Here is a 16493-nt window from a genome sequence, read left to right on the forward strand (position 1 = left end):
TTATGAATTCTAGTTTCAAGGGAAGAAACAGTCTCACTTGTCACAATGCTGCAATGAAACTGAGCATCAAATGAAGTTTGGAACTTTTTATATTTCCTCTTTCTTTTTATTTGATTAAAAATATTGAAACATTAAGACATTACAACTTTATAGTGGATATCCTAACATAACCTAACATTGAGAGATAATGCTTATTACGTGTATTAATGTAACCAATGATAATTTCTGTCTGATACAGGACCATTCAATCTTTGAAATTGATGGGATAAATAACAAATGGGATCCTAAGCAAGGTTTTATTCTTCGAAACCTGGAATATATTCCTGGCATGTTGCGATGCAAAACCATAGTCAATAAACAACATTTTGAATCTTGTTTTATGATATCCAAGGAAGGTAAGTGTTTTCTTTCTTTCTGAATTGATTTCAACCCTCTGTAGGAAATCAAAATGAATGGTCAGTTGTTCCATCAGAGTCATTAGCATGAGTTTGGTTGATTTTAACTGCCATTCTTCATTTAGGTATCACAGGTCAGTTCTCAATCTTCTCAACCTTTAGTGCTATTTACAATATGTACTGCATTACTACTTTGGCATTTGTGTTTTGACCAATGAGCAACTGTTTGATTATTGTGTTTTATTAACATTGTTCATTGCAGTAGATTATATTTTACCTTTTATTCTCAGTTGAAGGGATAAACTCTGTGCACCTTAATACCAGTGAAAAACTCAAGGTGTTGTCTGGAGATACACTGTCCATCAAATGCACAGCAAAAATGCCTTTGAATGCCAGACCTAAATTTCAGTGGGAGTATCCCGGCAAAGCAGTAAGTTCTGACTTTGGTTGTCTTGATGTACATTAACGATATTTTCTAAAAGCTTTTATTAATATTTTGACACAAAAGTTTCAAACGTATTGCCAGTGCAACTTATAGACTAATACTTTAACATGTCTGTTTGACATTCTTATGTCTGGTAGTTCAGTGAACAGATAATCCATTTAAAATAAGCGTGTTCATACCCGCACCAAAATATCAAAGGAATGCCGTATGAACATGTTGAACTTTCATTCACTACCAAGGTCAACACTAATTTCTGAGTTTAAAAATCTTCAGTTCCAAGCAATCTAAAAACCGTATACTTGCCCAAAATTTAATTCAATTTTGTTATCAGAAGTCTTTCTCATGTTACTAGAATTTGTACTGATAAGTTGATCAGACCATAAAGAAGGAAGGGTACTGTATACTCATATTTGTGGTACAAGATGCACTAAATGTCATTTTTTTGAGGATGTCAATAAGGGAACATTCACCAGGTGAACATAGAGGAGGCAAACATGATGTTAACCAATGAATAACACTTATTTGAGGAAAGCACACAGCCAGTTTGGAGCGCAATGGTCTAACTGACAATGTCTCTGATACTCACACAGCTGAACATTTATTCAGCAGCAGGAAGTCTCTCCCAACAATGCTGTTAAATGAATTAACTGAATAAGCTGCTTTCTTGCTGAGAGATTTCTGTCAGTTGTCACTTCTGTTTTTGTAGTATCTATTAGTTTCTCAAGTTGTTTAAAGTTGCTAGGTCAACAGAAAGCATTTGCTGAAGGACTTTGTCCTGACTTCAATGATGCTGCCACTTGTTCCCTGACATGGACATACCTGAATACATTCTCCTTGGATCATAGCATTTCAGAAAGAAGGATCAGAAGTGAGACAAACCTGGAAAAACTGCTGGAAGAGGAAGAAGGAGAAGTTGAATATGTTTTCACTGCAGGAGGTTATATTTGCCCAGGGTATACAAGGATCAACTCTCCTGTCTGAACCTCAGTATGAAATGATGAGTAAGACACTTGCATTTCACTGAGGATCTCCTAATTGAAATTTTCCAACTACAACTGCCAAACCTGCAATCTTAGAGTAGATGAGAATAGCATTTCCAGTGGCTATGATGGTGACCATGGTTATAGATTACTAGATGCTATTCTTCTCCTGGACTAGAACAGATAATATTTGCAACTTGTTCCAGTTTATCATCCACTGGAGCATAAAGGCTGTCCATAGAGCTCTGTATTCCAAGAGAGCTGAATATGTTTCACTTTCTCTTTCCAGAGGGAAATAGGCAAAGCAAACTCATGACTTTGGTCATTTTGCAGGCCTTCCATCAATTCTGGGTGCAATTGTCCGCTCATGTATCAGTTTGGGAGATATGTCAGTAAGTGTGGTATACTTTTTTTGGCTGATATTGCTGTCATGCCAAATATCCTGTCACAAGTGCAAGCTGTAGGATGCGGATTTGAGGCTGGTAGCAATGCTAAGTGTGTGAGGGATAAGTGAAGTTCTGAATATGATGTACACCTTCTGATTGATAGAGATTTGTTGATAGGTGAGTGAATATAGATGAAGTGTATTGAATGAGTATGAAACCGCTGATGGCTGTTGATATGATACAGCACTTGAAGATACCTTCATGACCTTAACCACTTTTGTAAAGTCATTGATTTTTTTTTGTGGCATGGCATCCAAGTCTTTGGGGCTTGACTTCTTGTGCTGACAATGACCCCCTATTTGGTTGCATTGCCTTTGCAAGGTTTGCCTGGATAGCCTCCTGACTCCTGTGCATAGGTCACAATGCTCCTCCCTACCACCTTCTCTGCAAAGACATCTATAACAGTGACAGAGAAACTTGGAGAAACATTTACTCCTCCTTCGAACCTTCATTCACTCTTGTTTCTGCTCAGTTTTTCTCTCCTAACTACTTTCAGCTCCTGCTCCAGGCAAATTGCTTCTTCATTTAAGACTTGCTGCAATTTGACAAGCAGCATTTAGCTGGCACATTGCCTGCACCAGAACCAATGGACATAAGGTAATTATGTACCACAGTACCATGCAATACTCGTTTTCAGGGGAATGTTTAAGTGTTCAAAAGCAACAATTAAAAGTAATTGAATATCAATTGATACTTCACTGTTTAAAATGTGGCAAAGATAGGAAGCCAATGATTGGCTTAAATTTTTTAAGGTGTTGTTCAGGTAAGGAACTCTTGTTTTGTATTGGAAAGCAGAATTGCAAAGCATAATTTTTTTTTTATTTATTCACAGTCTAATCGGAAAACCATTATTTACAAAGCACGTGAAATCACAACTGTGTTTTACAGTATTCTAACTCTGAAAGACATTCAACGAACTGATGAAGGAACTTACAAATGCCAAGTATTGAATAAAAATATGTTGCAAAACTGGACTACCGTTACTGTCTATGGTAAGCTATTGTAGAGCTACTAACACATTTCATTTATATGACCTGGGATAGCATTTATAGGAGTGCAGAAAGTCAACCTGCACCATATCGGATAGTTGTGTCCTGATTACTGGGTATACAATAAGCTAACATTTCAAATTAAATCTATTCTTCGATCTCATTCAGATTTGGGGAATTTGCTACTGCAATAATTTTCTATATCTTCTAAAGACTCAAGGCAGCTTGTCTACTTACTTTATTATTCTGTATTATTTTGAATGACTTCAGTTCAATTTCGCAACTTGTTATTAGAGGCAGTCAATATAATAAGAACAAAACAACAGCTTGAAGTTATACAGCAAAACATCCGCAAGGAACTTCACGGACAACAATTTGACACCAAACCGCATAAGGAGCTTTAAGGACACAAGATTAAAATTTTGGAAAAGTAGTATGTTTTAAGGAATGTCTTAGAACAGGAGAGTGGGAGAGAGGAAAGGAGGAAGGGAATTCCGGAGACTCAGCTTTGGCAACTGTAAAAATTGGGAATCATATAGATTTGGAGGAATGCAAGGATTCCAATGACCTGTAGAGTTGGAAAAGCTTACAAAGACAGGAAGGAAATGTCATTTGAGAAAAATGGCTAGAAGATTCAATGTTTGAAGTTCAGGTTGACTGGGCACCACAGTGAGCAAAGGGCTGATGGGTGAACAGAACTAACTATGAATCAGGACAAAGGCAGCAGAGCTTACAATGAGCAAATTTACATAAGACCAATGATGGGAAGCTCAATTAAAATGTATTTTAATTGAATAAGGTAAGAAAGGCCTTGATAAGGATTTTAATACCACAACAACCAAGATGGGATAAAATTGCTCAATGTTATGGAAGTGGAAATAAGTTGACTTAATAATGAACAGTCTGGTTCAGCTCTGAGTTTGGTGCCAGGGAAAGGGATGGCGTTGTTGGCTATTTTTGAAGTTTATTTCAGGGCCCAAAGTCAATGGCTTAAGTTTTCTGAACATTTACCTCGAGTAAATGTTGGTAATTCTGTGTTCAAATAATACAACTAATTAGAAACAATGAGGGAGTTGAGAGGTAGTAATGGAGTAGGAGTGAGTGTCAGCAGTTTACACACTATGCTTGTGGATGGTGTTGCTAGAGGACAACATTTAGTTTAGTGATAGATCACTAGGGTCCTAAGAGGTACCACATGTAGTATGTATTCAGGGTTTGAATCAAGCAACACTCTAAATATAAAATTGAAACACACATCAGTTTATTGGTCAGAGCATTGAGTAAAGGAGGTCATGTTGTGGCTGTACAGAACACTGATTAGGCCACTTTTGGAATATTGCGTGCAATTCTGGTCCCCTTCCTATCAGAATGATATTGTGAAACCTGAAAGTGTTCAGAAAAGATTTACAAGGATGTTGTCAGGGTTGGAGGATTTAAGCTATAGGGATAAGCTGAATAGACTGGGGCTGTTTTCCCTGCACCGTCAAAGGCTGAGGGGTGACCTTATAGAGGTTTACAAAATCATGAGGGGCATGGATAGGATAAATAAACAAGGTCTTTTCCCTAGGGGAGTCCAGAACTAGAGGGCATAGGTTTAGGTAAGAGGGGAAAGATATAAAGGGGACCTAAGGGCAACTTTTTCACGCAGAGGGTGGTGCTTGTATGGAATGAGCTGCCAGAGGAAGTGGTGGAGGCTGGTACAATTATAGCATTTAAGAGGTATCTGGATGGGTATATGAATAGGAAGTGTTTAGAGGGATACGGGCCAAGTACTGGCAAATGGGATTAGCTTAGGTTGGGATATTTGGTCGGCATGAACAAGTTGGATCGAAGGGTCTGTTTCTGTGCTCTACATCTCTATGACTCTATTACTTTATAAGTTCTGAATAAATTTGCAGGATCAATGGAACTATCTTAATTATGAAAAATCCTTACTTGGCTTAAAATCAGCATTTTTCGAATTGTGTTGTAGCTAACTATAGCTTTATTGACTGAGAAATTTTAAGTCCACTTTTCTTCTTTGTGTTGGATAGCGTATCTTTCCAAATTGGAAGATCAGTCATCTTTTCACCACAGCAAGTACGGTCACTATAAGTGATCAGTAATTGGCCACTTTTGGGCCTTGATTGGGAAAAGGCCAGGGTGTCAGCCTAGACCTCACCTGTTCCATCATAAAATTGGAGAGAGTTCGGGGCAGATTGAAGTCCAATGGGAAGTCCAACTGAGCAATGGTACAGCTTCCCACAAGACAACCACTCATCCCCCAACCTCAAGCTGGAAACTGTAGATTGTAAAGTTCTATAACCTATAAACAGCATTTAAAAGATGTATTTACAATGGGTAAATTAACGAGAAAGAAAAAAAAATTCCAGGCAAAATGGAATCTGTGGAAAATATAGTGAAATATATGTTTATTCAATGTAGACTTATTGGTTGGGGCCATGTCCACCCATGTGCCTGGGTTCACATCTACTGTCAGTTTCATCATCATGTTGGAACAGCTCCAATTGCTGGAAATTCTCAACAAGTCTGGTAGCTACTGTGGATAGAGAAACAGAAACAAAATACCAGAGGTGTAGAACTCTCTGGGGAAGAGCCACACTCTACTCAAATTGTGGGCAGTATTTTCATTCTTGATCAGGGGACAGCCCAGAAATCAGACAGCTGAAGCTGTCAATCATGCTGGAGTAGAGCTGTTTAAACTCTCCAACAGTTGTCTGGGCTGTCAACCAAGCCTCATGATGTTGTCTTGGTTTACAACCCTGACATCCATTAGCTTGTTGAAACATCTGAGCTTCTGCTTGACAGCTCTAGCTGTCTGATCCCTGACAATTTCTCAATATTTATTTACACAAGTGTTACAAGTGCCTTGTGATTTGAGATATTGAAACTTTAAAGGGTCTGGATGATTGACACTGACATTAGGACACAGTGAACCTTTTAAATTAAAATGCAATGTTTTTAATGTTGTGGGAGGTTCCCTTTTTAAAAAAATTTTGTTATGCATTGAAACGTTATAATAGATTTTTTTTAAAAATGCAATGTATGGTAGATGAATGGGTATGGAAGTGCCATGGCTTCACATGGGATTTATGATGGATCATGGATCATATTTGAATATTAACCTTGGCATGGGGAGCATAAGAAGCCAAGGGAAGGGCTGGACAGAGCATACTTTGACACAGGGGGAACATAAAGAGAACGTTTTGTCCTTGCCTTTCAAAAGATTCCCCCATGGAGAATCTGGTCAATTACCCTCTGATGTGCCATGAACCATGATCCTTAAAAAGTCTGTCCCGACTCTATTAAAAAGACAGTGAAGTAAGACTTGCCAATCTGCACAATGGGGTCAGCAAAATTGGGGGTGGGAGGTGCAAACTCACAACTAAAACCAACCACACTCCTAAAAGACACTCCTAAAAATTGGAAAACACAAAAATGGAGTCAGGAATCCTGGTATCAGGTAGCCACCACCATTTTACAGGACTCCGGTATCAACCTGACTCAGCAGAAATCATTAACTTTATTTCTCATACCACAGGTGCCACCAGACCTGCTGAGTTTTTCCAGCACTTCCTATTTCTTGCTCAGATATCCAGCATTCGCAGTATTTTTGCTTTCATTTTAATGTGGAGATTACTGCTGAGATGATATAGATACATCATCTTCACTTTCAATACGTTAACATTTAAGATGAATTATTTTAAAAATTCAATTCCTTAGTACACTTTTACGTCTTTATATTGAAGACACTTTAATGCATATTGCTGAAAAGAAGAAAAAGGATTTTAGCAAATTACTATAAAACGAAATATAAATCTCTCAAATTCCTGAGGTTTGTCTGGGTGTCCTACATAACATAAGCATAAACCATAAAATGACAGTGTCAATTCAACCTCACTTGCATCTAAGTAAAACTGGTTTTGGCCTAAACTGTATTTATTCAGTGTGATTTTATATCATATCACTAGTTTCCTAATAGTTTTATTTTTCTATTCTGATTGCAGATAAGCCTTTCATTAGAGCAAGGGTAAAAACAAGCAACATTTTGAAAGTAATGGATGGAGAAAAGTCTGTGAAACTATCTGCAAAAGTGAATGCTTTCCCAGCGCCGGAGGTGTCCTGGTAAAGTCCATCCATTTGATTCTTCCACAAATCCTACTTTTTAATGAGTTCATTTTTTTAAAAATCCTGTTTTTACTTCACTAACTTTCCCTCATCTTTACTTAAAGGTAGCATAGTAAAGTAAAGGTAAAGGTAGGAACCTTTACTTAAAGGTTCAGTATTGAGTATATTCAAGTCAGGTCAATAGATTATTGGGTACTAAAATAATTAAAGGATCCAGCAACCATGCAGGAAGTTAGAAGGTCAGCAATGGTCTTGTTGAATTGTCGAGCAGGCTCAAAAGGCCAAAAAGCCTACTGAAGCTTTTATTTCTCATGTTATTGAAACACACTGTCTCACCACAATCAACAAAGCAGCAGCCTCAGCTTTGTCTTCAACAAATTTACCCTGAATTATGAATTTTACTTGAAAAGTTGCAAAGCCAGCCAAATAGGATGAGATCTGGCAACTATACATGATACTTTTCCCAATGCATGATTGAGATAACCTCTGGCTAAAAGTAATTGCAAAACCATTTCGCTGAGAGTTTGCCAAAGGTGACAGAAACAAAAACTTGCAAAAAGCTGTTATGACCTCCAAATGTTCCAAAGTGTTTTATGCCGAATTAAGTTTTTGAAAACTCAGCAAGAGTTCTAATAGTCATCAATGTTGCAACATAGGAAATGTGGCAGTCAATTTCTGCACAGCCATCTTCCATAAACAACAATGTAATAATGACCAGATAGTTGTTTTCTAATTATATTTATTCAAGGATAAGCATTTGCTAGGATATCAGGGATTACCACCCTCCCATCCCATTTTTCTTCAAAGTAGTGCAATTATATCCTGTACATTCCTCTGTGAGGGCAGACTGGGCCTTGACATCTCATCCAAATGACTGCACCTCCCCCAATACAATATCCTTTCAGTACAATGGGGTGGCACAGTGGCTCAGTGGTTAGCACTGCTGCCTCACAGCACCAGGGACCTGGATTCAATTCCTGCCTCAAGTGACTGTCTGTGTGGAGTTTGCACATTCTCCCTGTGTTTGTGTGGGTTTCCTTTGGGTGCTCCAGTTTCCTCTCACAATCCAAAGATGTGCAGGTCAGGTGAATTGGCCATGCTAAATTGCCCAAAGTGCGAGGTGCATTAGTCAGAGGGAAATAGGTCTGGGTGGGTTACTCTTCAGAGGGTCGGTGTGGACTAGTTGGGCCAAATGTCCTGTTTCCATACTGTAGGGAATCTAACCTACTACACTGCAGCATCGGCCTAGATTTGTGCTGTCAGTCTTTGAATTAAGATTTGAATGCACAATCTCTCAATGAGGTGGGAATGCTACCAACTGAGACAATTGAAACTAAGGTGTCATCCAAAACAGGGAAACCATGTCAAAACTAAGGGAGTTGATCACTAAATTGCTCAAGTTGTCTGTATATTTATTTTCTGATTCAAAGTGTTCTTGGTAGCCTAACCACTTTTTTTCAAACCCTAATATGAGATAAGTATACGGCGATAGAACTGTTAAAGATATATTAATTGTATTGTTAAAATGAACAAATGAACAGCATTGTTTAACCTAGTAACCTGAGCATTTGTAAAGACAGACAGCTGGGACATTCAGACTGGTAAGTAGAAGACAGACATATCTTATGTTGCATTTTGTAAATAAACCTGTTATCAAGGAAAAGGATTGGCTTCACTTTTTATTCTTTGCAATCTGCTTTGGGAGCCATTTAAGAAGGATCATGACTTCTGATGCTTGCTTTGTTGATAATAAGAATTCATCAGAAAGTTAATGGGGTCATTAATGTCTCCACATTCTGCAAAAATAGATTTTGTTTGTTTTTAAAAGAAGATCTGTTAGAGAGCTGACAGTCTGCTCAAAAGATAAATGGTCTATTAATTTTCAAACAAGGAGCGCAGTAATCTGACAACTAGCGAAGGAAATTCTACCAGATTTACCATCATTCCAGTTATAGATAAAGTGGAACATTTAAATACAGTGAAAATTACTGCTAAAATGTTGATCATACTTACTAAACATCTGACAAAGTTATAGTCCATCTATTGAAAATTAATAAATATTTTTTAAAGACGTCTTTTTCTCTGAGGTTTTCACCACTAAGCAATCAATCGCATCCCTCATATGACTTTACTAAGCAGAAAAGATCGTGCCATCTTGTAATAAGCATCTTATCAGAGCAACTTTGTGATTGCACATGGTATGGTCATAGAGGTTTAAAAAAAAGTTACATTGATAGTGTCCCACCCTTTCATTAGAGAGATGCAACTGGTGGTAAACTTAATCTGAGCATCACCACACCCCAGGTAAGGGGCAAGATTGAGAAGGCAGGACCTTCATGGTTATGCTGTTATGGGAATTGAACCCAGATGAGAGGGTTCACTCTGCATCACAAAACTGTATTTATGGCAGTTGCCATCCTAAGTCAGGATCACAGTCTTTTTAGGACACTGAGGCATTGGTACTGTTTTGTACAAGAAGAACATGAAAATACAAACAGGACATGTGTTCCAGCATGACTTCCCTACCACTATGTAGTGCACACTTCCAAGTGAAAGGTTATTGTTGCTGCAAGAAACATCCTAAATGAATGGGACCAGCACTTTAGCTGAAGTCTATGTAAGGAAATTGCTATTTGAAGTCAGTTTCCTGTATACAAGTAGGCTCCAGAGATTAGACATAATAGCTTTGAAAATCAGAAATAAAACAGTATCAGTTAATAAAAACAGGAATTGTACTTTAGAAGTTACAGTAGATCCTTTAAAGCACTATTCAGTATTACAGTTATTATAACTCCATGTGCACAGTCATGCTGCTATTTATGTACTAAAACAAGACTGACTCCAAGATATTTCAGTTAATATTGCAAATATTTTCCAGTCAGTGAACTGTAAGAAAGACAGTCAAGCAGCTGTAATAAATATTTATTAAAGTTGGGTGTCAGCTTGGTTCAGTTGTTACTTCTCTCACAGATAAACAAAGGAATAATAGGAATAAAGCTAAATTACAATGTCAATCCATCGCTCAGTAACTAGATGTTAAATTACTTGTAAATGGCATTTAAAACACTTTCAAAGCTATGTCTTTGTAAAATTGATTATAGTTAGATAGTTTCTTCATACATTATCAAGGACCATTAACAATCATTTAAAAGACACGCATTCAAAATATATCCATTTATGTCCATAAATGATCCAGCTTAACCTTTACAGCCTCCTCAAAGACAATACAAATATGCAAATGTGTGTAAATTATGGAAACTACGAAAGCTGATTAATTTACTTTGAAGTGGTTGTGCAGTTTTGTCGGTGGAACCTTTTTCTACTATAATGGTTTTTCTATTAGTGGAAAAACAGTGGAAGATAACACAAAATGAAATTTTCTCTTAAACATTCCAGTCTCTTGTACTAATTATGCCATGTAGTGGACAATTTGCATTGCGAAGAACAATGCAATTGAGCAGAAACTTTAGACTGTAATCTGAGCTTGGTTTAGAGGAACTGTTGTCTTAATAGTTCACCCTATCATTGTTTAAAGTCACATGACACCAGCCTATAGTCCAACAAGTTTATTTGAAATCCCAAGCTTTGGGAGCACTGTTCCGTCGTCAGGTGAAGTGGCTTCACCTGACGAAGGAGAAGCGATCTGAAAGCTTGTGATTTCAAATAAATCTGTTGAACTATAACCTGGTGTCATGTGATTTCCTAGTTTGCCCACCCCAGTCCAACACCAACACCTCCACATCATGGCACCCCATCACTGAACAGACAAAAAAGCAGCTCATTCAACACAAGTCCACATTTAAGCCTACTCTGGCATTGATTGGAAAAGCTTAGTATCACATTTAAATGATCTTCAGTCTCTTTTTGATAGCCATTAGTGACAGTAATTTGAGCATGAAAGGTAGGGAAAACCTAATATCAAAACTTTAATTGTGGCTGGTACTGCTTATCCCTCTAACCCTCTACCACTAGCTATTGTTTCACTTCTAGATGAAAAAGAAGAAAGAGTAGTAATATGATGTCTTGCATATTGCTTAGAGTCACTTCAAATCTTTTGTTCACACAATGAATTACTTTGAAGTGCAATAGCTGCTCCCAGTAAACAAATGTAGCACCCATCTAGAACCATAGAGTCATACAGCACAGAAACAGATGCTTCAGTCCAACCTGTTCATGCTGACCATAATCCAAAACAAAATTAGTTCCAACCTGTTGTGCTTGGCCCATATCCCTCCAAACATTTCTACTAATCTAAATGTCTTTTAAATGTTGTAATTGTATCTGCATCCACCACTTCCTCTGGAAGTTCACTCCACACACAAACCACTCTGTGTTAAAAAACAATGCCCCTCATGTCTTTATTACATTTTTCTCCTCTCACCTTAGGATAAGGGGTAGCAGATCTAAAATAGATTTGTGAAGGAATTCTCTAATCTGCAGAATTCACTATCTCAGACTGCAGTCAATGCCAGGGTACTGAATACATTTTAGGAAGTGAATGACAGGTTTAAATTTGTAATGGGTTAAAGAGCTATGGAGAGCAGGCAGGAAAATCAAATTGACACTGAAATGGGATCAGCCATGATTGTAATATATGGCAGAGCAGGCTTGATGAGGTGAATTCCCGACTCCTGCTTCTCGTTGGTGTTTTTATGTTGTTCATTAGAGAACACCACAAATACCAATGTGATGTATAATAAATTTACTTGCTTCTGGTGATGAGAAAGGTTGGCGAGAACTTTGAGAGACTGCTCTTCTTCAAACCATGTTGTTGGATCATTGACATCTGATGATCAGAGAAAAGTATAATGGTGAAACATCTTATCTGAAGGATGGCACTGACTGGTAATATAACAACCCTTCTGTATTGCACTGAATTGTGGGCAGAAATGGTAAACTCAGATCCTGCAGCATGAAATTCCGATTTAGAACTACAAGTGACACCAAATGGTTGGATTAAGTTGATAAAAATGACCATGCAAATATTGAATGTTGCAATTGGGATAAAATACGCAAGGAATGTTAATCTTTATTTCATCTATCTAATTTGTAGTTTTGTGTAACAGGTACAAAAACGGAAAACTCATTGCACAGAATCAGACTTGCTATATCCGAAACCGCTATTCATTAAAAATAATGCGTGTAACAAAAGATGAGGAAGGGAATTACACTATTTCAATGAACAACAAGCTACATAATCTACAGAAGAACCTCACCTTCACATTAAGAGTGCTTAGAAATGGTAAGTCAATTACAATTCATTTATGTCTATCAGCAGATAGTAGGATGTTGCAGGTGTTACAAAACTGAAATGAAAATATAAAATCCTCACAATGCACAGAGTAATTGTGGCCTGAAAGGAATAAAGAGAAGTACGGTAAATATTCCGAGTATATAGTCTCTATTAGAACTCGTCATCTAACCACACTCAGAACATCCCCCTGCATTCATTTATTTTTGTATTTCAAATGAATCTGCTGTGCATTTCCAACTTTTCTGTTTTGATTTCAGTGTACATAATGGTCTGGTCAGCTAGAAAACCTCAGGGGGAGTATGTGTAATGCAAAAAAAATCACCCAAACTATTTCAATTTCATTAGATGTAGCAAGCATTCCTTTGGGAGTCAGAGTTTTTGCCAAAAAATTCAGAGCATGCATTGCAGTTCTTTTTGTTGTACAGCAGAGTTCCCTTGTAGGCTGTAAATGATTTATTGTTTGCACGTTGTGTTATGTTAAGTTTTTCTATGCATTCTTGTCAAAGCAGTTTTCATGAAGAAAAAGCTAAGCCAGACACAAGTAAAAAAAGTTCAACAGCTTTACAGCAAAGGAATGCTGGTAATAATTATTAGCAGTACTTCCACCACCAAAATTTCTTTTGAAGTCAGCTTAATAGAAAGCTCCATGACTACAAGAGCAATTGGCTGTCAAGGGAATTTAAGAAAAACATGAGGTGATAGCTTGTGAAAAGCACCATTCTTTTCTTTTTGTAGGGCAGTGGTAGAAGTCTGGACAAACAGATCTGATTGCTCCCAAGTTTAATGCCCTTGCTGTGAAACCATTGGCAAGATTTCACTTTTAGTATTGTGTGCCTAACTTCCTAACCCTAACCCTAACCCAACTAATACAGACATTAAATTGGACGTTTGTCTAGCCAGGGAAGAGAAGTAAAGATCAGCTATAAATGAATAATGCTGAGCTATTTAATAGCATGACCTAGAATCTACCAAACTGCCTAAAATGGACAATTAATGAGACTATGAATAGAAATATTCAAGATAAACATAGTATAAAAATTTAATCAGAGGTAGTTGTTTCTAGTGGTTCATGCTGGTAATTGCACTGGAGAGCCTAAGCCTGAAGATTAGAGATCAGGAATTCAAAGATCCAAAGCCTGGTTAATACTGATAATGCTAATGAGATTACTGCACAGTAATACTATTCAGGAAGTTATCTAACGTCATATCATTGGGGGCAGCATTATGATTAACTTTAAGGTGAAGTAGCTTGCCAATGTTCACGCAAGAATCTATAGAGATATTACCCAGCAAGTTGGCACATTTAGGAAAGACTGAGAAAAGAACATGACAAGATTAGATTCCCTACAGTATGGAAACAGGCCCTTGGGCCAAACAAGTCCACACCAACCCTCTGAAGAGTAACCCACCCAGACCCATTCCACTACCCTATATTTACCCCTGATTAATGCACCTAACACTATGGGCAATTCAGCATGGCCAATTCACCTGACCTGCACATCTTTGGATTGTGGGAGAAAACTGGAGCACCCGGAGGAAACCCACGCAGACACGAGGAGAATGTGCAAACTCCACACAGACGGTTGCCCGAGACGGGAATCAAACCCAGGTCCCTGGCACTGGGAGGCAGCAGTGCTAACCACTGAGCCACCGTGTCACCCACTTTGTTGCTGACAACAATTTTCCTGTTACAATATCAAATACTTATAGCTTAGTTCCTAGGGTAGATGTCTATTTCACCAACTGATTATCTGGTAGATAGATTACCAGCCCATCACACAATCAAAGATGTGTGTTAGTTCAATTACAAATTATAGTCTAATGAGTTTTCAGCATCTCGTGTCCATGCTGTTGAGCTCAATAGCTCTTTGAAAGTTTTGACCACAATGATAAACATCCACAATTTAAGCAACCTTGCTTCCATCCAAATAAAAAAGGTTTACAGTGAAATATAATTACTACTTTTATCACAATTTAGCAGATTATATCCTACATCACTCTTCACTAGGAATTCAAAACTCTGCAATTCCTTACCTCCTTCAGTCTTTCCTCCTTCTGTTGAGCTTCAGCCTGGCATCTATGAGAATTCATCTCTCAAAGTCAGACACTTGAGGATTAAAACCCAACTTTAGAGACTTGAACATGTAACTAATGCTGGCAGGAATTGAAGGTGCTGCCTTTCACTGACCAATGAAGGCAAGCTTGCCAAATGCCTTCTTCACCACCCTATTTACCAGCGACTCCACTTTCAGGTTACTATGCATCTGCACCCCTCAGTCTCTTTGTTCAGCAACACTCCCCAGGGCCCTACCATTAATTGTGCAAGTCCTGCCCTGATTTGCCTTACCACAACGCAACACCTCACAATTATCTAAATTAAAGTCCATCTGCCAATCCTTGATCCAATGGCCCATCTGAACAACGTCCTGTTGTAATCTTAGATAATCTTCTTTACTGTCCACTACACCACCAATTTTGGTATCATCTGAAAACTTACTAACCATACCATCTATACTTAATTCCAAACCATTTCTATAAATGATGAAAAGCAGTCAGCCCAGCATCAATTCTGTTGACACAGCACAGGTCATAGGCCTCCAGTCCGAAGACCAATCCTCCACCACCACCCTCCGTCTCTCACCTTAAGCCAATGTTGTATCTGATTGGCTAGCTCACCCTGTATCCCATGTGATCTATCTTTACTAACCAGTCTACCATGTGGAAGCTTGCCAAACAATTTGCTGAAATCCATTTAGACATCTACCGCTCTGTCTTCATCAGTCTTCTTTGTCACCTCTTCAAAAGACTCAATCTAGTTACTGAGACATGATTTCCCATGCACAAAGTCTTGTTGACTACATTAAAAAACGGGCATGAGAGGGCTAACGGTGGTGGCTCACCAATGTTATTCTAATGAGGCTTGATCGCACATCTTGATCCCACCTCCAAATGAGTTTTAGTGTTGGCATGGTGGGATTGCTCCTTTGATAAGCATGGAGATCAAGAGTCAGCCCAAGAATCCAAATGATCTTTGATGTGTGATCAGACAATTAAAATACTTGCATTTACTGCTTTTGTTCTATCGTACTGTAAATTATAAAGATGGTATCACAAAAGACTGAAGCAATCTACTTCGAGAACTAATTCCATGTAGAGTCATAGAGTCATGGAATATACAGCATGGAAACTCATCCATGCCAACCAGATATTCTAAATAAATCTAGTTCCATTTGCCAGCATTTGGCCCATATCCCTTGTAATCCTTCTTATTCATTTATCCATCAAGATGCCTTTTAAATGTTGTAATTGTACCAGCCTCTACCGTTTCCTCTGGCAGCTCATTCCATACACTCCCCACCCTCTGTGTGAAAACGTTGCCCCTGAAGACCATTTTAAATCTTTCTCCTCTCGCCTTAAATCTATGCCTTCTAGTTTTAGACTCCCTCACCCCGGGGAAAAGACTTTGACTATTTACCCAATCCATGCCCCTCATGATTTTATAAACCGCTATAAGGTCACGCCTCAGCCTCCGATGTTCCTTGGAAAAATAGCCCCAGCCTATTCAGCCTCTCTCTATATCTCAAACCCTCCAACTCTGGCAATATCCTTGTAAATCTTTTCTGAACCCTTTTAAGTTTCTCAACATCCTTCCGATAGCAGGGAGACCAGATTTGCATGTGGAATTCCAATAGCAACCTAACCAATGTCCTCGCAACATGACCTAGCAAGTCCTATACTTAATTCACTGACCAATAAAAGAAAGCATACCAAATGCCTTCTTCACTATCCTATCTACCTGCGACTCCACTTTCAAGGAACTATGAACCTGCACTCCAAGGCCTCTTTGTTCAGCAAC

The 16493-nt window shown here is 38.2% G+C and overlaps 1 protein-coding gene across 2 annotated transcripts in view; it reads left to right on the forward strand.

Moving 5' to 3' along the window:
- kdrl (kinase insert domain receptor like) overlaps positions 1-16493 on the forward strand; it is a 211685-nt gene that overhangs the window by 94365 nt on the left and 100827 nt on the right. For both annotated transcript variants that reach the window (XM_043704901.1, XM_043704900.1), the window contains exons 5-9: positions 239-395; positions 686-825; positions 3099-3258; positions 7263-7380; positions 12450-12625. In XM_043704901.1, coding sequence (XP_043560836.1) covers positions 239-395; positions 686-825; positions 3099-3258; positions 7263-7380; positions 12450-12625 — 751 coding nt within the window. The remainder of the gene's footprint in view (positions 1-238; positions 396-685; positions 826-3098; positions 3259-7262; positions 7381-12449; positions 12626-16493) is intronic.

This window comes from Chiloscyllium plagiosum, chromosome 15 (assembly GCF_004010195.1).
Source record: "Chiloscyllium plagiosum isolate BGI_BamShark_2017 chromosome 15, ASM401019v2, whole genome shotgun sequence".
NCBI classification, from domain to species: domain Eukaryota; kingdom Metazoa; phylum Chordata; class Chondrichthyes; order Orectolobiformes; family Hemiscylliidae; genus Chiloscyllium; species Chiloscyllium plagiosum.